General features: G+C 38.8%; 1 protein-coding gene across 19 annotated transcripts in view; it reads right to left on the bottom strand.

Moving 5' to 3' along the window:
* Positions 1–25,667, bottom strand: part of msi2b (musashi RNA-binding protein 2b) — a 269,219-nt gene that overhangs the window by 193,618 nt on the left and 49,934 nt on the right. For all 19 annotated transcript variants that reach the window (XR_013195937.1, XR_013195935.1, XR_013195936.1 and 16 more), the window contains exon 6: positions 1,322–1,414. Coding sequence is in view for 15 of the 19 variants with exons in the window: in XM_077208158.1 (XP_077064273.1) it covers positions 1,322–1,414 (93 nt within the window). In the remaining 4 variants the exon portion in view is untranslated. The remainder of the gene's footprint in view (positions 1–1,321; positions 1,415–25,667) is intronic.

Here is a 25,667-nt window from a genome sequence, read left to right as displayed (position 1 = left end):
TAAGAAGCTACAAATCCTCCGTCGTTCCTTTAATCACAATGATTTAGCGGTTGTCTACTGCCAGCGCTGGCATTGCTGAAAACACCCCCAGGGCAAGACATACAGCGCAGGGCAAGTAAAACATCTGCATAATTGAGCCCTTCAATCAAGTCAAGTGTGTGTTAGGTCCACTCAGACACAGCTGATTACAAACAAATGGAGCTAGATATTTATACGGAGCCTGAAATAGAAAGAAACCGTGAACTTACTCAAAGTCATATCAATCCAGCAAATAGAAAAGTTCACCTGGGCCACACAAAGATATGGGTTATCTATCAATCATCTGCATGCGTAAGGTAGACATCAGGCTTGGAAAAACATGTCAAAGTAGGACTGGGTAAAAACATTTATTTTTCAATTGCTTATATGAATGATCCTGATACTGATTCATAAAAGCCCAACATCGATCTTTTACTCTATGCCTATTCTCAGTTTATACATTAAAATGACAAATTACTCTTATGAGCCAGTTATTTTCAGTGATTCAAAACAAAAAATATTGTAGCTTGATCCCCAAAAGACTATTATGATTTGTTTCTTTTAAGTGAATCAAAACCACACTGGATGAACGCTGTAGCTTGATTTCCTTAACATATGACTTATCTTATGATTAAGTTCTTTAAGTGATTCAAAAACATACAGCACAAAAATTATAGATTGATTCCTAAAACAAATAGCTCTTAACTGATTCTTTTAAATTCAAAAAGACAAATTGCCGGTTTGAATCAGTTTGAAACACTTCCTTGTATACATAGCATTAGAAGAGGGAGGTTTTATTTCCATATTTAATGAATATGTTAGCAAAATAGACATTATAATTGAATAAAATCAAATTGATTCAAAAATGGAATTGAACCAAATACATTCGAAAACTTGTGAATCAGAATCAAATTGGGCAATCTGTATCCCTACTCAACCCTAGTCAGGTCCAAGCACATCATTTGGTTGAATAAATGTTAAGACCAACTCAGCAATGTTCAATGCTGAGTTTTCAGGTAAGTCAACCAACTGGTAGCTTGCTACTCTAGTTGTCCTTGCACATTAATCTGAGATAGGAAAAGTATTTTAACATTAAAATGATTATACAGCAGCTTTAAGCAAAAGGTGTTGGCTACTTCAGCCAGTGGCGAATACTGGTCTTTCATCTCCAAATGGCCACATCTCAAACAGACTGTTTGAAAGTCTTCACATGAAAGAGTTCGTTGAGGGATAGCATTTCTCATCATACACAAACATCTCTCCATGAAATTAGCCAAAGGGAAAAAGAAAAATGAGATCTTACCTTGCCAAACTGTTCAAAATACTGCTTCACATCTTCAACTACTGTGTTAGCTGATAATCCGCCTACAAATATTTTCTTTGTTCTTGTGACCATCTGGAAGAGAAGAGAAGAGAAGAAGACAAGAGATTAGGCCCATGTGAAAGCACTTCAGAGGACTTCAAACGCACAGGAGACAAAGAGGACGCTGGAAAAGAGGGAATTGGGAGATGACCGGTTGTGGGTTTTGTGTCCCACAGGGAGATTGAAGTGGAGGTACTGTGTGATTTGTTGAGTTGTGAGAGTATGCTTGGGGAACAGGTAACACCTAGCTTGCAATACCCGACGCTGCTTTCTATACCTGCCCTTTCTCTCTCAGCATTTCAGACTTGACACTTTTTGGTTTCACACTAACAGAAACACCTGAGCTGTGAATGGTGTTTTTCTTGTGTTGCAAATACCCAATACACAATACCCCAGTCCATTTAAGAAAAACTGGAACAGGAAAGTTTCAGAGGACAGTTCTCAGGAAAACCATGCAGAGCGAGCTGCTCGTATAGACCTTCAAAGACACTCTAATTGAGTTACAAACAAAAGGTGTCAGAAAGTTGGAAGTCTCTGAGCAAGGCAGGATCTCAAACCGGTGAGAACAGACAGTAGTAGAGGTCGCATTCGTGCAACAAGGCCCATTTTTCAAAACACAATTAACTCTCCCTGCTGGAGAGATACATGGAGCTCTGAGACCCGACTTCTCTTCATGCAGCAACGTTAATTGTGCTGAGAGCTGGTGCACTGAGATCAAATAGCCCACCTATCATATAGGGCAATGATAACGGCTAACAAAAGAGCTCCTCAGGCAATGTTAAGCCCTTTTTGAAGTTAACAAAGAGAAGAAACTTGTCAAATTCCTGCTTATGTTAGACCTGTGTGGATTTCTATTAAATGTGTGCTTATTGTCAGAGCTATGATGCAGCAGGTGATCCCAATGTTTTATGGCGCTCATGTGGGAGAGACAGATTCAAATCTGACCTACATTGTGCACACAAAAAAACAGTGCAGTGGTTGGAAGATGTGGTTTTGATCTGGAAGACAATTATTGTGAAGATGGTTGGGAACTATTGTAACTATGTAAATCGTGATTGACTTCAATTGACTTCAATTCAATTGTTGAATGTGGAAAAAAAATTGCATTTTCAAATTGAAATTTTCAAATTGAAATTCAAATAAATGTATATAATTTACAATAAATTTAAGCAATAAGCGTCAATTTTATCTAGAAATGGAAAACTTATCAAGACAAAGTTGGATGGATGGATGGTTGGATTGATGCATACAGATAGATATACATAGAGAGGGATGGATGGATGAATCTTAAACCACTACTACCTTGCTTTATAGACCAATGAACTCATTCCTACTCTTTCTGCCCATAATTTCCTGTCCCTTTCTTTTGTCTCGGTCTATAAAAATGGCCAAAAAAGGGGTCTTATTGACAATGAGAGAAAATAAGCTTCATTTGAGCATTCTAGCAAACCACTGGTGTTTCCCAGAGCGGAGTAGACAGTGAAAGAATTAAGCAACCCTGAGCATTTACTTCGACTTCATTCACATCCATCATACACAATCTTGGCAACAGGCACACTCAGCCCTCATCTCAGCTGGCTGTTTCCCAAACCTTCTCCAAAGCACTTTCGCTCTCATCTGCACCCCACCATGGTTAATCTGTCTGTCTTTTCCCCTGTCGTTTTGTGCAGGCCCGAGCTGCCCAACGTGTCAGTGGAGAGTTAAGTTTTTAGTGGCATCTTTATGTCCTCTGACAGCACCAGCTCCTGGCTGATGGGATTCCTCAGGCCCTGGAACAACGCAATTAATCTGTCCATTTCTCTCCATGGTGACAAGAGAAAACAGCAGGCCTTTGCTCTGTCCGTGTTACCTCTCTCGGGATGCGACGAGCAGATATGCCTCGCGAACACGGTGTGCTGCTGACGCCGCTAACTCGGCTAACCCATTAGCATTCAAAGTGCCAGCTTGGATGCAATAATGACTAAGACGATGACAGGAAGCATGATTCTTTTGCAAAATAGAGTGGTTTTGTGACCCTGAAGGCCTGAAAGAAATAATCATTAAAAACAGACAACAAGCTACCAAACGTACAATTTGATTAGCCTCCACTTAGATAAGAAAAGCAGATAGCTTGCCAGACAACCCTTTATTATGGGACTTATCCTTCCTGAGCATCTCCGGTTTGTCCTTGTTTCTCTCTGCCATTTTTGACATGCCAGCTTCCCAAAAACACAGTTCTGTTTTTAAGACACATTAGCTATGGCTCGTCCTGAATCATCCTGAATCGCGTGTTCCAGCGAGAGGAACGATCCCCCAACTTCGCTTGCTGCTGAGGGATTCGCAGTTTTAACTTTCACACCTCCTTCTGCAGCCTCTCATTATCTGTACAAATTTGAAATCACTCTTTGTCAGGCATTGTGGGGGAGCCTTTAACATAGCTGAAATGGGAAAAGATGTTTCAAACAAATTAGAAGGGTGAAAAAAAACATTATGAGGTGCAACTAAGTATATTCTAAGGAAAAGACAGAAATCTGTGGACCTTGCGAAGGGACAGGGAAACGTCTGGCGAAGTGATGACATATCGGGGGAAACTTGCTATCGTAAGACCTTAAAATTCAGCCGTGAAAATCTATGAATATGAAAGAGCACGTCTCGCAGGAGAGCTGAGATATAAGAATGCAGCGGCACTAGGTGTGATAGAGTATAAGCAGTGTGTTTAGAGATACTGTATGTATAAATGTATGCAGAGCAGAGCAGAATGTTTGTAGATGCAAGTCGTGCTGCAGGTTTCTACCAGTGCTCAAACAAGTGCAGGCGATAAGAGGTGATGACTACACGAGCCTCCTTTAGATTTGTGCAGGTTAATGCCTTATAGTGCTCACAGTATGATCAGAAATGTCGGTTTCTACGAGACGTGGAATAAAATACGAACCATTAATAGGCCTGTTTAAGGGGTAATGAATTGATAAATTTGACATTTGACATATAAGAGGCCATTGTACGATAAAAACACTCTGTACGTTTTAGAACTCAAAACTTCCTTGTTAGTCCAAAAACAGCTTTTATTGAAATCCAATTGAAATTGTCACATTATTACGTTATAGGGCGACAAAAGAATGCCTCTGCAGAAGATGACCAACGCCTACTTCTACATCATTGCCTCTTTAGCCCCGCCCACCGATTCAAACATGTTATGTAGTAGTAAATATGAGACAGATGCAAACACAGGATTACTCCAGCAATAAAACAATAGAGATGCCTCTGAGGATTACAAGACATTTGAAGACCCAAGTTGTGGAAAAACACAGTCTTTGCTAGGCTGGGTATTGACACAAATTTCACGATACAATCCCATTTGGATTCACAAACTTGTGATTCGATATTGATTATTTTGATATATATATCAGGTACAGAAATCTAATCTCAGTACAGTAACCAGGTCTCAACTAATGCTGTAAACTATACATAGGAGTCGGTACTACATTAATATAATATTGACGGTTAAAATTAACTGATTGTATACAAACACTTAAATTACACTCAAGCAAGCTTAAATGATGGCTGTCAACGTGACGGATTTATTCAAACATTTATTATATATTGAAGAACATTCAAAATTATTATTAATGTGTAAAATGTGCATATATTTATGTGCGATCTGTCACGGCACATTTAACTTTTTTAAACACATTTAACAATAATTTTGTTTTTATTTTTTGTAGTAAAATGGACAGAATTTGATAAAGCACAAAAACTTATAGTTATTTATTAGATGGGAAGCGTGCTACAATGTTCCGTTGATTCATCAACTGAAAACAGGATAGACTAATAGATTCTTGGAATTTAAGAATCGATACTGGTTAGTAAAAATGAGAATCGATTAAAATTATGGAATCGATATTTTTTAGGTCTACTCTTTGCAATTTCTATCCTTGTGGTCCTAACATAAAGAAAAGAGTGGATGAACTTTATTTTTAAGTTCCAGTCAGATCATGTCAGTAAGACACTGTTCAGGTTCACTTCATTTTACTGCGAGTTCATTTTTAAACAAGACACAGTTGCAGGCTTTTCAGAGAGACTGAAAATAACAGATGATGCGGTGCCAAATACATTGGATCCGACAGTAATGTTGCAACACACAAGCGTGAGTACCAGTGTTTTTACTATGTGTCACTATTGCTTTGTCTGATACAGATCATTTGATACTTACAAACTATTTTTACTGTAGCACCGCAGTCAAAAAGAATAGGTGTGATTGGCTGTTCTTTCCTTTGCTTCTGTACGTATGGGGTTAAAGCGGGAGATTCCCGGATGCGGAAGAAATCACGTACAGAATGCAGCTTTTAGTAATTGTTTAGATCTAATAAAATCCTCAGTGAGCGACATTTTCTGTTTTGTCATCAGTAGGACATTACACTTTTCATTTTATTTAAAACACAACACAAATGAATATGCAAATGACAATGTATAAGTTTTTCACTTTATCGAAAAGGATGAACTATGAATAGCCTATAACAACAACAGTGTGACAAACAAGGGCACATTCATTCATAACACTGTCAATCATCCTGTCAATTATAACTGTGATAACTCCAAGTCCTGAAACTTTATTTGCCACAACCAAAGACTGACAAAGCATAAGTAATACGGCAAATGTTTTAACTATGTAATGAGATATTTTTCAACATCGGAAGTTTTCAAAACAATTCCACACATGTAATGACAGGGACATTTGGAAATTATTTTAATATGCAAAACTGTTACCCAATCATAGCAGTGGGCATTTACTTCTAAGTCTTAATTGCGGTACGCCTATCAAAACTGAGTGTTCGAATGCAGGGTCAAAAATGAAAAGGAAAATAGCTCATGACACCTTTAACACAATTAAGAGATTAATTATAGCACAAATTAATTTTATTGATTATTTTACATATTTAATTTGATTAAATATTTACAGCCGAATAAATCAAAAAATGCTTACTGAATATGTAATAATAAAAAGAACAACTTACACCTTGCCATGGGAACGTCAACAAATTTTTTTTAGGTTAAAATTACCACAGCAATAAAAAATAAAAGTAAAAGTAATTTTCAAGGACAACGAGGCAGAATTTGATGATACTTAAAAGACCAAGACTATCAGGAAGGCTTCAATTTGGATTCGAAATCAGAAAGATACAATTTTATGTGCTTCACAAAGAGTGGAATTGGGAGGCAAAGTAGAATTTTTCTAATGCTTTATAATATATAAGAAAGAATTTTTTCTTCCAGAAGAAGAGTCTCTCGCTCTCTGCTGAAGATGAGAGGTATTAGTGACAGCAAAGTTCACCATTTATCTGCGGCGAAATAAAATGGATCGAGACGTATCCTGCAGCCTAAATTGGAGGAATGTGATAGGAGTGACAATTTAATATTGCATCTACTCTCCTTTGGGCACAAATGGATCTAATTAAGATCTTTCATTAGATGCGGCACAGCCAAACCCTCCCTGAAAACATGGATCCTTATCGGAGCGCAGGACAATCGCAGGGATGCAGACATACCAAATCAAGTTATATTCCAACAGAGGAGGGGGACGAGTGGGAGAGCGCTGTTTGACAGATGACTTGATGAGACGTGGAGTTCAACAAAGAACAGAGACAGAGGGATGGGGGATAGATGATCAAGCTCCTCAAAACACCTGTTTCCTGAGGAGAGTTCCCCTTCCCAGCATTATCTTCTCTCGAACCGAGGGGTCTGCGTTTTCTATTTGTTTACTCTAGGTCTCTGATGAACTGTGTAGTGGCCTCTTGCTGTTGATTGCGGTTGACTAACATTGGTCCTCACTCACAACAAGCCTATAAGCCTCAGCCAAACGATGCTCTTGTGTTATGACGAGTCTTTTTTTAATCAGTCCTCTTCGCCTAGCTGGATGTCCCCTGATTAGAGTGAGATAATGAGACCCCCCTCCTCATCCTCCTCCTCCTTCCCAGGCATCTTCATCATCTCAAATCACATATTCATCACTGATTGCAGTCTCTTTGTCCTTCCACCGAATCACACGCTGGATGCGAAACCGGTCAAAAACAGTGAGAACAAGGCGGGTCGCGTTAAATGTGAGACGTCGACACTTCCTTGACTGACAGAATCCAGTGCACTTGCCACATTCTATTCTGCTGCATCTAAATTTAGGCCGCCAAGCTCCAATTTGTACACAATTTTGCAGTGTGGAATTTTAATGTCAACATTCAAATGTACTGGGCCAAACAGCTCCTGCCTCCGCGCCTGTAACCCTGATTGACAGGCGAGGCAGCGGCTTGACCAAGAGCTGAGAATAACTGATTAGTAATGTCGGCAAAAACTGTGGATGCAAAGCCCCCCCTTCCCTGCCCCAAAACCCATAAGACAAGATTTATTTGATGCTGTTTTCAAACACTCATGTGCATCAAGGGCATATATAAGAGATTTATCTACTGTATATTTCTATATAAGTCGTTCAAAAACGCATACAGGACACAAAACTATTTTAAAATTAGTGGTACTTGCTACTGTGAAAATCCCTAATACTACTGTGCATATGTGGGATTTGATATTTGAACAAACTTCTAACCTTAAAGATAACTTTTTTTTTATCAAATAGAAAAATTCTGTCTTTGTTTATATTACTTCATGTCGTTCCAAAACTGTGACTTACTAACACAAAAGAAGATATTTTGAGGGGGAAAAAAACAAAACAATAGATTTTGTTTTTCAATATTCTTTTGTGCTCAGTTTCACACACATCTCCTCACAAATTATATCTCAAATCATTAGGTATGCATTAATCGAATTTTAGGAAATATCAAGTAGCCAGTAATTATTTTTATGTTGTAGCCAGTAACTAATAAACCGCAGATATTAAAATTTTACAATTTTGTCTAAATAATAAATGTAATAAAACACTAAAAACAAAAAGCAGTCGTTTTAAATGCTACAAGTGAATTTTGACATACATTTTTCATACTGTACATTATGTTGTGAAATTCATCTTTAAATTAGCTAAAGATTACAAATAACAATGTAATTAAATTTAGATTGTATTTAGATAAATAACAGTGAGTGTTAGATGATGACAAAGGTAATATAAATAGGTAAATGAGTACACACTTTTAAATATCAGATATCAACGAATAAATAAAATAAAAGTTTAAAATTGTATATAATTTGCATCCCTACAAATCATGTTGCATGTAAAAAAAATGCAAAAAAAAATACCATTTAAAAACTTTGACAAAGACATACTGTACACATAGCTACGCTCTGTACACTCTTGAGTCAAGCACAAGAGACAAAAGAACAAGATATTTTTGAATAATGAAATCACATCATTATAAGTATATAAAAGAAAGTGCAGGTCTCTGGACAGCTACGAAGTGAAGTTTGTCTCCAGGGTAAAACTGGTCCAATCCAATCTCTACTGTATATTTATAGAGCCCTAATTGATAACCACAATGCCATTATACTGAGTAGATGAGTGGTGTAAAGATGCTTATTGCAAATGGCAGGTGACAGCCCAAAGCGGGGTTCCTTCAAGCTTACATCAAGCAGTCTCCACACTGACAGCAGGTTGGCTGCCAAAGACCCAACGAAGAGGCCTTTTGCTGACCCCCGAGGGCACGTAAATGAGTCTCTGGCTCTCTGAATGGAACATCCCTCCCAAGCCACTTAGTGGAGCCCAAGGCAGTTCAAGCACAAGTATCAGACAAGGGATGAATGGGATTAAGACCAGCAGGTTAGTGACTTGTCATTCTGTTTGGGGCAATTTAGGATCTGCAGGCCAAAATTATGATCACTAATATTTATGTAAATTAATTAGCTTAAGATTAATATACCACTGTCATTATAAAACCACATGAAGCACACTCTGAAAACCTGAAGACTAAGGGGACTGTAAAGTTTATAAAAAATAAAAAAAGAGTTCAAGCCAAGCCAATCCAAACCTCAAGGTTGTAAAGGTTGTGCTGACTCTGAAAGTCTTTGACTATCTACGAAGGTGGCATGAAAATACCTTGGTGAAATCCTCCTATTCTAAACTGCTGAGCTGACACACTAAAGAGCTCTTTATTTTTGAACTCCATAAGACTGTGGGGGAAACTACTGCCGCTTATGATTGCTATAAGCATTCAGTAAATTCAATATTGATTTTAGCATCCAAATTGGTAATTCACAGGGTCTTTCATGAATCATCACAGCAATTTGAGCACTTGAGTGTCAAATGAGGTACTGTAGCTTTAAGAGTGACCAGTCGGAGCACTCTAAATCCTCAGCCACTGATGTCACAATGCTACAAAATACCCAGGTCATCTGACTGCAGCCTTGCCAAAGCTGGCTCATGTGAAATGTGGGAACGCTGGTGACCAGGTCAGAAGCACATATAACGGTCTCATGAAACACAATTAATATTAATCAATATCTATACTACTACCCTTCTAATGAAGATTAAGACCCGTGAAAGCATGCTACACCCACTGGGAAAACCCAACAACTAATCCCAGGGAAAAAAAATCAAAGGTCATTCAGGGTCACTCATCAATGTGCCCATATTGAAAAATTTATTCAAAAGTGCTTATCTGTACAAAAAAAAATATATATATATATATTTATATAGGGTGCGATTTGCTGGGGGGGATGCATGGGATTTCCCCCTTTCTGGTCATTGTATCCCTGCCTCTGCTTAATTATTTTTTTAATATAAATAAAATAAATGTATCCCCCCCTAAAAGTGATCAGTGCTACTACACTAGTGGCGAGACGGATCACAAAACGTATCATGGATCCGTGGTTTGATTTCAGTCAATTTTATTTTAAAATAAGCTACTTTGGCTGGCTCTGATATAGCTGCCGCAACCTCTCTGTAATCACCACTCTGCAGACTCGCTCAATGTCCCGCCCACGGCGCTATCTGATTGGTTACACCTCACGAGTAATAGCCTATCAACACTTTCAGGTCGATGTTAAAGGGGCATTCGGTAAATTGGAAATAGGAAGTCTCGTGAGAAGTGAGAACGAGCGAGAAACACAAACTGCTTTATGGCAATTCGACATAAATACACACGCCGCCCTCAATGTGTGTGATGTATTACCCACCTCGGTAGACATAGCTCCACACGATAAAGTTGGCCGGCTCCGATAATAACAAATGCACATGAGCAGCGGAAGAAAGGGGGAGGAGGGTGCCGCAAGTGAGTTTTTTTTTTTGCGACATTGTTGTGAAATATACGCCTCACAGCTGTAGGGGGAGCTCGCTGAGAAAACATGCGACAACAAAAGTGAAAATCAGCGAAGAAATAGCCAGAGTTGCCGAATGCCCCATTAAGTCATTGTAAAGACCCGTTTACGTGCGTCTAGAGGTCCTGCAGCGCGAATGAGGCGTTTAGCTTGGCGCAGTTGAGGCGAATTCGCCTCAATCACGTGAAGCGAATTGACTAACACAGATAATGCATCTGTCTTTTCTATCATTTCACTGTAGCTCAGCATCGCGATGTAATGTTAACGTTATTACTTTAACAGCAGCAGTAAAACTTACTGGGAGGGGGATTTAATTCTTGCATGTTTTTTCATTGTGCATGATCACAGATCATATGTGTGGGGAAAGATAAGCTATTAGAGTAAAAATATTGCATTAGGCTACTTCATGAGTTAATAAGAAAAAAGATTTAAAAAAATCCTGCAAATGCAGTGATGAAGTTCATGTTCTCATGATTTATTTTTATGAATAAAAATGTTTCAAAACATCCCCCCCCCCCTCTGTTTTTTTTCACAAATCGCACCCTATATATATATATATATATATATATATATATCTTATAATGTTCCAAAGATGCACTTATTTTACAATAACATTATGAAATACACAATATATATTACATTTTAAATAACTTTTTCTAGTGTAATACATTTCATTTTCAGCATCATTACTCCAGTCTTCAGTGTCACATGCTCCTTCAGAAACCATTCTATTATGCTGATTTGCTGTTCAAGAAATATTTCTTAATATTAATGTTCAAAACCGTTATGCTGCTTAATATTTTTGTGAAAACAGTGATATTTTTTTTGTAATCTTTGATGAATAGAAAATTCAAAAGAACAATTACTTTAAATAAAAAAATCTTTTGCTTACATTATAAATGTCTTTACTGTCACTTTTCGAGCAATTGAATGTATCCTCGCTGAATAAAAGTATTAATTTAAAAGTTTTTTTTTAATCATGCATCAAATATTTGAACGGAAGTGTATACTGAAATGATATTTCTAAAAAGCCTCTTTTTTCAGCAGGCCAGTATATAAATCTTGAGCTTGAGTACCATCTTTCACACAACGATGGCAAAATAAACTGTTTTTGGTGCTATCCTCCGCCAGTGTGCTTTTGTGATTTCAAACTACACTAACACCAATATTCCTCAATGACAAAATGTAGCAATACCCCCTTCATGGTTTTATCTTAATGATCTGATGTGCTTTACACTCAAACCCAGAGTCGATAGATTATTGTACAGTTATGAAGATAGATCGCGGCCGCTCATAGCTCCTTATAGGACCCAGGAGATGGCTAGGCTGATACACCTCCTGGTCTCCGTTCAAACGAACTCGCGCTGAATATCAATGAGCTTTCAGCCTTGATAAACAGTCTGCAGAACGGAAAAATATTTTCACATTAAGGACGGAGGGGTGAAAGAAGAAATGAGAGAAAAAAATTGAGTGCTTGCCCCTCAAAGCGATTCTGAAAAATTAATATGCTAATTATGTGCTTGCTTGGGGCAAAATCTTTGAAACTTTAGCAGGGGAGTTATAAGCACTTAACAAATTACTTACACCATTACGCTGGAAGCTGTATACATTTTTAAAGCGACTGTACGTTTTCCTTTCCTTTCAGTTTTCACAATAGATCTGGATTTTTTTTCCCCCAGACTATCTCTCCCAAGCTGCCATTTAGGAGTATAAAACGATATCAGACTTTTATGTCCTTTTCTGAAATATTAAGTATAGTGCAAGCTGAGGAATTTATCAGCATTCCACATCGTTTGGAGGCAGGCCTTTAGCAATCCTTTCTACTTCTGAAATGTCTGAACTCGTAGTGAAATAATCTCCACAAGGCAAGGCAGAGCTTCACATCAGTTTAATCTGTTCAGGAGAAATAGAAGAGTTAACAAACGCCATCAGCATCCATCCTGCGGGCCTAAAGTGAACTTTTAATTCACAGAAGCCACTTCCCACTTCTATGTGCTTTCTGGCATTGCTGAATGTGATCGTGTTTGCATTTTCTTTGCGTGTGTTCAGGTATCATGTCTAAGTTGTCAGCGCAAATGCAGACCAAACAAGGCACGGGACTATCTGAAGTCAAGATCGACTTCAGTGTTTTCCAGCACTTTGATGTGGGAAATCGTATTTATGACCTTTACTATCCAGATCACCCGTGATATTTGTTTAGAACAACTCAAAGTGACGGTACACCTCAAATTAAGTCTGTCTTCATTTACTCACCCTTGTATGCTTGCAAACCTGCGTGGATTTATTTTTATATTTAGAGCACAATGGAGAAATATAAATGCAAGTCATTCACAGAAAATTTCCCTCCACTAGTTCTCAAATATGGTGTGCAAAGATGTAAAAAGTCAGGAAATGTATATACCTGTATATTTATATATGCATGTGTATTTTCAAATTCTGTCTGGGAAAATGTGTATGAAAATATCAATACTCTGTTATCTTTTTAATGTGCTCAAACACAGAGGCTGGAGCTATTATCATGAGCACATACACACATAGATAAAATTGGTTTGAAAGAAAACAATCTTGTTCCCCGATAAACGAGTGAATTGCACATAAAGTGTCTGTTTGGCAGGTTCTGGGTAATTAGGGCCCAGCTGGTCAGCGGAAGTCGTGGACTGACTAAAAAAAAAAAAAAAAAAGTGGTGGAAAGGCCAGACAACAGACATCAAGCCCTGTTCTTCCTCTCCCACTACAGTCTCTTGAATGGCATACTGAACACAGCCTTAGAGTCGAATCGTGGCCCAAATAACAACCTCCGGAGCTCCATCTGAGGCATGGAACATAAGCCAGCTCTGACTAGCAACATATATACTAAATAGATATGTTTTACTCCTTATTCCAAGATGTCATCTTCTTGCGAGAAGATCATTCAAATGGGGATCTGACATGAGGGTATTCATATGCATCATCATGGAGACACAACCAATGAGTGCTTGTTCGTGGACGCCTCTAAGCTGTGTTTCCACTCTACAAACATCATGGCAGTCTTCCAAAATCGCTCAAATTCCAGAGCTAATGTAAACTCTTAAGCTCCAACAACTAATGTTCTGACACCCTCGGAGCTGTCAGGAAAATCTGATGGCAGACTCAAGTCAAGATGTCTCTGCAGCCCTTTAGTAGGAGGGCATGTCATATTCACCACCTCCATGAAGTACCAGCATACATACTAGCAAAAACACTGCCAATCTCAATAGGGTGTATAACAGCTGTTGTTAATATTAAACATACAATATTGACAAGAAAAGGAGAAACACCATACTAATATTAGTGTATGTATTTGCGTTTGTTCGTTTACATGATTCATTTAAATTATGAATTACTTGCCAAAAGATGTTTTTTTAATAATATCTATACAAATATACCATAATTCACTTTTTAAATACAGGATTTTGCTCAACAGAATGAACATCAAAATAAAAGAAATAGAAAATCATGACATTTCACTACAACAAACTATTGGAAATTGTACAACTTAAAGGTGCAATGTGTAATATTTCTGAGGATCTATTGACAGAATTGCAATATAAGATCCATAAATGTTTTCAGTGGTGTATAAAGACCTTGCATAATGAACCGTTATGTTTTTATTACCTTAGAATGAGACATTTATATCTCATAACCGCGGGCTCCCCCTTCTAATGAGGTTGACATATTGTGTCGTCATGTTTCTACCGTAGCCGACAGCGAACAAACAGCATTACAGAGCGCGTTTCGTCACTACCTTGAAAAAGAAGTTTTCAGTGGTGTATAAAGACCTTACTTAATGAATCGTTATATTTGTATTACCTTAGAATGAGCAGTTTCTATCTACATACACCGCGGGTTCCCCTTACATTGAAATGCGCCGAAATGTTTCTACAGTAGTGCGTTTCGTTACTATGTTGCTAAGGAAGCAAGCTTAGTTCAGCGAATAAAACACTGACACATTGATGAACAAATAACTATAATATTCGCAATAACATAGTTTTACTGAATAATTAAGTAAACATAATTTCTTAATTTATCCTCGTAAAGAAACCTCACTGCTGAACTGGCTACTCTCTGCGGTCTCAGACAATGACATTTTTTCGTAACTTTTGTTGGTTGTGATTCGTAACCTCACCACTAGATGCTGCTAAAAATCACACACTGCTCCTTTAAAAGGCCTTTTTTTTAAAATAAATTATTAAAATAGTAAAATTAAAAATATATTTTATTTTTTAATTAATAAACAAATATATTTAAATAATTTAGCATTTTAAGATTTTTTTTGTTTTGTTTTTGTACTCATACTGGAGATATATTCCTTCTATAATTACTGCATCTCAAAAAAATTAAGCTGTGCTTAGTGGCCATTTTGTTGTGACAACAATAGATTAACAATTTACTGTTCCTGTTCTTGTTTTCCTGTGGAGACCTCAAGCGGTCAAAATGACCAAAACCTACATTCCTAACGGTCTACAACCCTAGACGAAATATTGAACAATTATACTCCACTTAAGTCAATAAACAAGCAGTAATCACCAAGCTTCAAAAATATCAGTATGCACCACAAAAAAAAACAAATCCATTCCATAAAACAAAACTAGTTTTCTATTGTCCTCAGCTGTGTAGTAGGTCAGAGGTATACAGACTATCATCCTAGCATCCAGAATCACTGTGCCTTAAGGCAGTGGCACAGCAGCGGATGCAGCATGAGATTGATTGCTCCGGATGAAAGTAAAAGGGATAAGGTGCAGTCAGAGTGGGCGAGATGGCTCCAGGAGAGGGCACTTTCACTTTAATAGGACGATTGATTGATTGATAGTGTCGGGCTCTCCTCTGCCACCTCCTTCAGTGAGTTTTCCACAGCGTGTCGATGAACTGGTCCACGCCTGCCACACTGCACTCAGTTGAGATTTTAGCGTTATATAATCCCTATTGATGTACCAGCATTAACCATCCACATACAATGCGTATAAGGCTCGGGCTAGATTAAGGAAGTTACTGGGCATGGCAGGGATTATTGACCCAGTGCAAGACGAAGCGTCGCCATATCCCGCTGGTGGCGAAAATCACTCTTTTCTTATCACTCACTTCTACAGAGTTCATTTGTCACCGCCGATGAGCATTTGGATTTGAGTGGAAAATCTAGGCCAAAAAAAAGTATTAATATTACTTCCAAACTGCTGGCCAGTCAGAGTGGAAACTATAGTGATAATCACATGTTAAAATCAAAGTGACGTTATTTCTTGAGCGAATAAAGATTGCTGGGGGCTTGCAGATGAGTTTCACCAAAACAGCCTTTCCTCTCTGTGTTACTAGGCAGCAAGAGGATAACTGAACCTCAAGTGAGGGATTAACTTGCAATTAGAACGATGGCTCTTATGAGTGACTCTGCCTTGGGAAGGAGGCCATATTGCTGTCAAGCAACATGCTACACAGCTGCTGCTGCAGTTCTAAGGGCAGTGACATTTTTAAAATCTGTAATAAGTAGTCTTAACCCTTAAATGCATGAATGTTTCGCCAATTATTAACACGGATGGATCGCCACCTGTCGCGATAATATAAAACTCTCTCCTGATATAAAAATATTAAAATCATATTTTGTTACCTCTTGGAGCTAGTAAGGGTTCAGTTTGCTCAGATGTTTTATACCATCATCACTGTCCTCGTCAAGTGCTCATTTCCCAATACCTTCAGCATCTGGCTCATATTTGCTATCTCAAATATATCTTCAAAACTATAATTTTCAGCATCTTCAAAATCATTATTTTGATCGCCAAGCTTCTTCATCAGATCCACCATCAATTGACTGTGACACTAATATTTGATTGCGTTCAGTACATGCTCTGCTGTAAATCGCAGAGCCATTTCAAGTTTTGCCGATGGTACATTTGTGGTACATTCCTATTCTTTTGTTTTCTGCCTGCTGTAACTATGAGTGAAACATTACTTTATCATTGTGTATCAGATATTGCCACCTTGTGGAATAAAGGTGGATTGCACTTATTCAATCATCAAAGATTCAATTATTGTTATGCAGAAAAAATAAATACAATGTTACACACATTAGGTCATTAGAGACCCTATAGGCATAACATTTTTACAAACAAAAAATGAATTGGGAAAACAGGCTTTCTTATATATATATATATATATATATAGTATATAATGAAATGATTTAAGAATAATAATAAGGTTAATGTCTAACTTTAAAAAATGAATGAGGAGGAGGGTAGTGACCCGAGTTATGCAGAACAGCTAAACAGTGCACAACAGAATTAAACCGAATCAGCTGAAAATCATGATTTTGATCTAAAACAAAACATTGCGGGAAACTTCAAAATGGCCAGAGATGTCTGTCTCGGTGTGTATGTGGGATAAATTTAAGATGCATAACTTTTACAAGAAAGTTTTACCATGCAAACTATAGCTGTTGCTCAGAAAATTTAGCTTTGCCTTCACAGAAAATTTAGCTTTGCCATTACAGAAATACATTTTAGCAAACAGTTATTTTTCAATTGTAATATTATTACAATAAATATATAACAATATTACTGTAATATTACCGGTAGAACAGAGTACCAGGTATATTCAGTACCCGTTGACAGACGCTGCTTTCAAACGCTCTCATTCGATCTCTAGGCATCAAAGGTTTCTATTTACAGGGTGTTTTTACAAGCATAATCACAGCCAATCACAATCATATATGTTGGGCTATGAGATGTGCTAGTCAGTTATTTAGTAAGAATCCGCTAAACGTCGCTGGAAACGCACAAGGTTTTGTTTTGTTCAACGTTGAGCTGCAGGCTTGCGAATCCTTTCATAATCACCAACAAAGTGTAAACACAATGTAAATAAGAAATTCATTGTACAAATAAAACAGCTTTTTTATTATAATGGTAGTTTTCGTGAGAGTGCAGAACTCCGTGAGCTTGCACTTTGGAGATTAACAGCCTTATTGATTATTAAGAGAGGGTTCAGTTCTTGCGATCTGTTTATTACCCATTCAGAATCTGAATACAAGTTTAGTTTTTAATCTTGCTAAGTACACTGCAGAGTTTTTGGACTGACAACCGTATTTAAATGCGTGATGATTGACAGTGATAAACAACGGACGGAACAAAACTAGACAACATTTTTTAAAGCATTAATTTAATGTTTTTTTATTTCCAGTATTTGTACCGACAACTGAACTTTTGTTATCGTGACAACCCTATCCATCACCATCTAAACAACACTGCCATGTGCATGTGACTATACATAACATTTCCGTCCACAGCAGCGGCTTCCGTCACTGTGGGGGAAAAAAGATCTCGGTGACACTGTGTCTGGACAGCCATGTTTTTCCAAAGGGCTTAAGTAGCACTGATCAATGGTCGCCCTCTCTGAGTGATTAGTTTAATCCCACCTGTGGTGTTCAAGGACTAAAGCCATCAGAGAAGCATTTTCACTCAAGCTGACCAAAAAAGCTTCCACATATGTTCGACCCGGGTGGTTATTTTCAGAAAGCTTCTCACACAATGTGCACGACTTAAAACAAAGCCATGGGCTCAATAACAGCAATAACCTTGAGTTGTACACATAATTACGTTTACATCAAAGGTATTTAGCAGACACTCTTATCCAGGGCAACTCACAAAAATGTGCTTGAATTTCACATGCAAGACTGTTACGATCAACAGATGGCAAGAATTACATTTTTCTTTACCTAAGTGTTAGGAAAAGAAGTGCTTCCTGTACAGATACAAAACAAGTGCTGACTAGTACAAGTAAAGCTAATACAGATACAGATACAGATACAGAATGGCTATTTACAACTGCATAGTAAGTAAAGAGGTGCTTTTAACAAATCTTTGTACTTAACATGTCCATGTTTTAGCTTATCAACACTAAAAAGTCGGTTTCAACTCCAGTGATGCGACAGGTTGGATGGGTTTTAAGAGAAATTCTAGGGTGGGCTGAAATACGCTAGCAGGACTGCTGCAGAGCCTAAAGCACATGTTCATACATACACACACACACACACATACACAGAGAGAGAGAGAGCCCTGTTCATCCATGTGTGACCTGCCTCTGCACTGATGCAGGGGCTGGCTGTGGTGGGAGTGTTTTTCTCAGTAAAAAAAAAAACGCCTCTCTGAGTGCGGTGCTGCTTTTCAGAGCCGAGTCCTCACCTCTCTGAAACACTCCATTACTCTCAGCCAGCCCCGCTCGCACACAGCGACACTCCAGAGCCCCTCGTCTCTGTGACCCCTGGCCCAGATAGAGCCACTCTGTTGGGCTGTGACATGAGAGGGAACCCACCCCCTCTTTCTCTCCCAACCGCCGTCCTCACCTGCTGAAGTGACGCCATGAGTAAATGAGCTCTCGTACACAAACACAGTCTGTGCTTCACGTTTTACATACAGACTTTTGCTGACAAAACATGTGCCGTGCTGACTAACTAAATGAGAATGTTATGCCTCCATTCTAAAATACACCCTTCAATGCTCCATCAAGGCAATGTGGGTTTGGTAAATAGTTGGTTACAACTAAAGCCATAAACTCTACACAAGCCTGCAAACGGGAACACTTGGACAATTTACCATGCATTCTTGCATTACTTTAACAAACCTCAAGTAATTAAAGGATGAAAAAAGTGTTTGCACAACCTGTTTGAAAAGTCATGCAAAAAGGACAGGAATTTAATAATACCTCACCAATTCAGGGCCAATATCAAAATTAGGGTAAATACCAATATTATTATAACTATTATTATATATTTAACAAACAGGTTGATAAACGATGTATTTGCCTATATTATAATTCAATCTACATTTTGTAACGCGATTCAAATGTCATCAAACATCATTTGCAATTGAAAAAAGCTTTTATTTTAAATACAATTTTCTTAATATTTCTTTTTACATATAACAATCTTACTTTTCTCACTATCATTCAACAAATATATGGCTGCTATGATGCATTGAAACGGGGGGGGGAAATTAAACCAGCCCATGGCTAACTTTCTTTTAAAAATATTGTAAAATATGACAAAAAGAATTGTTATAACTAAGACCAATATCAAAATTATAAGCTACATATTGTGCATCCCTATACTAGCTAGCTATGAACGAGTCAACATTTGAATGTTACGCAACTTGATCAGCTGGTTTCTCTTCAGACAGTCTGTTCAGCCATAGCAATGACCATAGAAGAACGGTTTATAATAAAGCTCACTACTGAGCTTTGCTTAGCTAGCAGTGTTCGAGTATGTTTTGGGCCAGCAGCTGGAAAACTGAGTAAACCCCATAATCCTTCTTATATCTACCTCCTCAATCAATTAAAATGCTTTATGTGCACATTTGGAGCTCTTCAGAGGTGATCAATACACCTTTAAAGGCATTACAAACATGAAATGCGTCGTATCCCTTTCGCAGCATTTTGATTTGGAGGTTCTGAGAGTTAAAATCCATTCTGTTCAAACTCCCTCACTTCCCCAGAGAGGTGAAAATGCGACATGCCTCTAATTTAACATCTGTCACACAATGATATCAGCAGGGAGAGAAAGAGAAAGAAAGAGAGAGAGAGAGAGAGAGAGAGAGAGAGAGAGAGAGAGAGATATGAATAAATGACTTTGAGAGTTTTTTTAACTCAAACAGGCTGGCTGCTCTAATTAATAAAGACTCGCACAACACAACACGACGGAGCCCGTGATCAGTTTACACAGTAAACAGGCCAGTGGTTCTGCCTTAGCCAGATAAGGCTTGTTCAAACCGATTTCAAGTGCAGTTCTGAGTGGAGCCGCCATCGGACGCACTTTCTCTCTCATTGCCTCTCCTTCGCTCTAATAGGAGCCATTAACGTGGGGCAAAACCCTTCCCTCACGCACTCGGATAACTGTTCTGTATAATTGAAGCCATGAAATGGCTCTCCATAACTGGGATTTAAATGGCACGGGTGCAATATTTGGATGAACGATTTGCCGAAGGTTCCCGCTGCTTTCTCAAGCCTCGCTGCCCCTGCGCCATATTTCAATTCCGCTTCAAGCATTCTCATGGAGCAACGTCGACCGTCTGCCATGGAACACGTGAAGATGTTCTGCAGGAACTGGCTCTGATAAACGTGGCGTTCTCTCGCTGGAGGAAGTGCGGTGGATTCCACCCACCCTCCTCCTCCTCCTACTCCCTGCGCCCGACTGCCAAAGGCGCAACGGCATCATACTTGAAACACACACACAGATACAAAAGTGTTGCATAAAAAAGCAGCTCTGCCGCCGCATACATCGGGTTCTACTTGAAAAGCCCTCTCTCCTTTATCCGGGAGAGCAGCTCCTCTTTTGTTCTGCATAAATGCCAATTACCTAATTCTCTCTAGCATGCAAATCAGATGAAATGAGGGCACGGCAGATTGCCCGTGGAGCACGGCACCGTGCCGTTTCCACAGTGACAGGAAGGGTACCTTTTGGGACACTTCTCTACTTAACACTTTAATCAAGCTCCATTTAGAGGCAAAAATGTAATAGATTTTTTTTTTACTGTCACTCTTACTCTCTCTAGCTCTCTTCAAAGCTTGTGAATAATAACAATCACTTAGCCTCCAGACCGGGTATACTTCAAACGTTGCCAATAGCTTACACTCTGCCATCCCCAAATTTGAGTGCGCTAAATTTTCGCTAACCAAATAGAATTTGCCAGTTCATATTACTGTAATTTCATCACCTTTTCACACAACTGGAAATAACCGGTAATTTCCATTGCCATCCGCTAGTGCCTGTTCTATTAGGCAAACCCAGCAGAGTAAATGGCAAGCGAGCCTTCTACGAACCATTTTCATGTGGATGTACTTCTGTGTGCCAACAGACATGACAAGGGCACAAAGTGTGACATGAGACGAGTACAGTATGACAATTATGATGACTGACATTTTAAAAGTCTTTTTGCAATAATATGGCATATGCATTCCACTGAGAGGAAAAGGAAAGTCAGAGACAAGGGAAATGTAAATGCAAAACATTGTCAGTATTAAGGCCTGATTGGACCAGTGACAAAGCAACCTGAAGGCATTCATTTTCAATAAGTTTGAACAGCATGGATGGCAAACTTTATGCAAATGTTAAGCGACACCAACTGACAACTACCAGTGGTACTGTAGACATTGATCAGCTATATGATAGACTTTTCCACTTCAAGCTTATGCATTTAGCAATATCTAGAGAGCATGATGGCCAAAGGCCCATATAATTACAACATGTAAGGTATAATGTACAGCCAGCCAGTTGTTATCGCAGAATAAACCCAGACAGGGTGATCAGGATCTTGCATCAGCCTGAAGGGGTTTATTCTGCGATGACAACCATCTGGCTGTACATTATCCTGATTATTACACAGCTACTTGCCACATAAGTAAATAATTAGACACGAAATATGGACTTGAGTTGAAATAGGTCTTAAAGCTTTCACGAAGAAAGCAGTTGCTAGCAAGCGGCAAGTTCAAACTAGACGGACATTTAATACCTAGTTCAGACTACACGACTTTAAACATCAGCAGATCGCTGTGCTGTTCAGACTACATGGCTTGCTGTCTGTAATCTTGAGCCTTGAAGTCGTTGTGACGTTCACACTACACAAAATGATCTGCAATAGGGGGCCATACACACACGAACTGACAACAACTCTGTCACCCAACGACTCTATCTGGTCACCAAACCACATTTTGTCACGTAAACATATGCCAGAAGTGGAACTGGTGCGAAACAACACACAAAAAAGGAGTTGTATATTTGAAATTGGACTTCGGGAAGAAAATAGGGCTGCAAGCTGTTTGCGCCATGATCTGTTCTGAAAAACCCTGAAACCAAAGAATATGGGTCAAAGAATGGATAAGCACACGCAGGCAGCAGGGATTGTCTGTGCAACAGAAAAAGATGGAGGTGAGTAAAACATGTTTAGAATGAAAAAGCAGCAGCCTGTTCGTGTTGTGGTTTGGCATGTTGCTGCTGCTTTTTTTCCTTGAGGGGACCTCAACCCATGCATTGCTCTCTCAATGGCTGTAGCTCGTCACGACACTTGACAACACTGGATGTTAAATCGGCCGACAGCTCCAGATTTTTAACATAGCGAGGCGTCAGCGAGCGTCTTTAATGCGCTGACCAGAATAAAGTATTCCACAGAGCCGTATAATAATACAATTTAATGACTGCGAATTAAAAATAAAAAAAATTCAGAAATTCATTGTTATTTTACACAATATTATTATTTTACACAATATTAAATAGCAATAGACTGATGTTAACAGTTAATTTTGAGATACTGTATAATTATACCCACTTGGCCGGATAACAGATGTATTATAGTGTACAACAACTGTTCCCAATTTCCGTAATAATAGTATTCGTTTTAGTTGATTTGATTAAATTGTACTATTATATATCGGTATCATATAGGCCATCATCCAACCTGCTCTATTGATATCGCCCTTGAAAAACTCATATCGACTGCCACATATTGAAAACTGATCTGAAGAGTAATAGCTCGGTGGAGTAAGTCTTATAAAGAGTAGAGTAGATGAGTATACTTTAAAGACTAATGTTGAGTGATGACTAAATTAATTCAAACTGCCATTGCTGCAAAAACGGGGTAGTGGACAGAAGTGCACTACAAGCACGCTGTTTTAGCTGTCTTACATCTCCTACAATGCATTTGATCTGCTTAAACATATCAAATCTGAGGGTTCCAGCTAAATAAAGCTCCTCCAGCGAACACTTCTTGACTGTCCAAAGACAGAACTGGATCTTCTCCTCTGCCACATCCTCATCTATATGGATACCCCAGCTCATATCGAACAGATCCACAGTAGGCGCAGACTCAAATCCAACCCTGGCCTATCATAAACAGCTCTGTCAATACAAGCCCTTGGAACTTTCTCTCTCCTGCCTTGGACCTGAAGCCTTGGCTCCGTGAATAACAATGAAGGAGTGCTGATCCGAGCGGGGATGCGGTCTCCACGTTTTGAGGGCTCCTCTGACATGCATTACACTTCACGGAGATCTCGGCCCTCCCTCACGGCCACCAGCAAACAGCCGTGTCACAGCCGTCCACTCCGGAGAACGACCTCGCTAATGAGGGGCGAAGGGCATCCGGTTCACCTCTACAGGCCACCGCTCGGCCTCGTGAATACTAATCACAGCAACAAAGTGAAGGTTAGACACGGAGATGTTACAGAGTTTGTGGGCGGCGAGCGGAAGGAAGGAAGGAAAAGAAAGAAAACAGCTCGGCAAATGGAGCGTGAAGCGTTCGCGGAATAAAGCACTCCCATGTAGGAGTCAATGGAAAAACACTCTTCTTTTCCAACATACGGCAGTCTTTTGTTATCTTAAAATGTTATTGACACCTCACTTAAGTGGCATCTGGTGGATAAAACGCACAAGCATATTTTGACGAAATAGTCAAATACAACTGCTGGCATTCAGCGAGGATTTTTGGATAAAAGAGAGGGAGGACTGTCATAGTAAGACAGAAAGTGAAAGCTACAGCAGAATTGATATAATGGATTGCTGAAATACTGTACATGTGTGTCGCCATAGAGTTTCCAACAGCTTTTACGCCAATTAAAGGTGACGTGACTCCTTGCTTTCAAGACATTATTGAAAGCTTTCTGTGCAGTGTTGGTAGTGCAAAGCATTTTTCCGACTAATCGCAGCTGGCATGCAGCGGATAGACCATGTGTTCTTTCTGCTTACAACGCTGCGTTGTGCAGGTGCTTTCAGGCATCATACAAGGTGAATTTACATGCCATTTTGTGTAAATGCATACAAACACAAACCTTGACTTCTCAACAGAATGTTCTATGGCCGCTAGAGGAATTTTCTATGTGAATGATTTATTGTGAAAGAAAAAGAGCAATTAATATTCAGCCAAAGAGTTACTGTTTACGCCCCCTATTTGCTCCAACCTCAAAAAGTCATCCATCAGCAGTACACTTCACATGGAGAGGAGCGGACAGGGAGCAGCTTTTTACCACACCGAGAAGACAGAGATAGAGAAAGAGAGCTGGGGAAAAAGAGGGAGAACAGGATTATAGAAGCATACATAGTCTTCTGCAACACTGGACATTAGGTCAGGTGTCTAGTCTACTTAGTTAAAGGTTAGCCTACAAAAAATCTGATCCGTTTAGCATTTAGCATCGTCGTTTCCTATATTTTCTGACATTTTAAACCACTTTGACTTAATGGTACGTGTATACCAACGTTAATACAGAGGGAAAGCACCAAACAGTACAAATCTGTCTTTAGACTGAGAAGAGAAAAGAAAAGAAAGCAAAACTGTTTTGTTTTCTCTAGGCTAAAAAGTACCAGCACCACATGCTACTTGGCACTACAGCATTTCCTGTGCTTAAATGCTTGCATTGGTGGAGAAGTTACACATTATCAGATGTCCAGTTATTCATTTATCAAAAACAAGTAAACATGTAACTACGGATATTCGGACAACAAACAACACTTGTCAAATGACATCTGATAAGAGTTTGGCTAATTTATGCAGCTCCTGACGGTAATTATATACATAATCTGGACTGTAAAAACAATTTTTAAAAATTTTTTTAAAATATTTTATGCACTTTTATATAGTTCATGTTTACCAGGGCTTGATGCTTCTTTAGAGGGCTCTTCAAAGGGTGAAATGAAATGAAAAGGATGATATCATCTTGAAATTGTACATCCACTGATTTCATTTGTTGTTTGGAAAAGTTTGGACTGTCGAATTCATTACTCTGTGCCGCATGCAGTGGCCATATAGGCTGCATTTGTTATTACTGAGGAGAGAAAGTTTTCCTGTATGCGGAGCGTCTCAGGTCGTCAGGTTAGAAAAGACTTCTCTTCCTCTTTTCATGCTCCACTGCGTTCTACCATGCCAATTGATTTTCCTGTCTCTATACTTGTTCATCCCACTTAAAGCGCTTGTTACCTATGGTGAATCTGTTGTGGCAAATTGTATCCTACAGTATCTCTCACCTGAAAGACACAGTTCCTGGAGGCAGAGAAAAACCCTTCAATAGACCTACATTATTCTAAGGG

This window comes from Siphateles boraxobius, unplaced genomic scaffold, assembly GCF_051911475.1.
Source record: "Siphateles boraxobius isolate OS27281-9 unplaced genomic scaffold, OSU_SipBor_1 6, whole genome shotgun sequence".
In the NCBI taxonomy this organism is placed as follows: Eukaryota; Metazoa; Chordata; class Actinopteri; order Cypriniformes; family Leuciscidae; genus Siphateles; species Siphateles boraxobius.
Note: the sequence above shows the minus strand (reverse complement) of the source record. Positions and strands in the feature narration are given on the sequence as shown.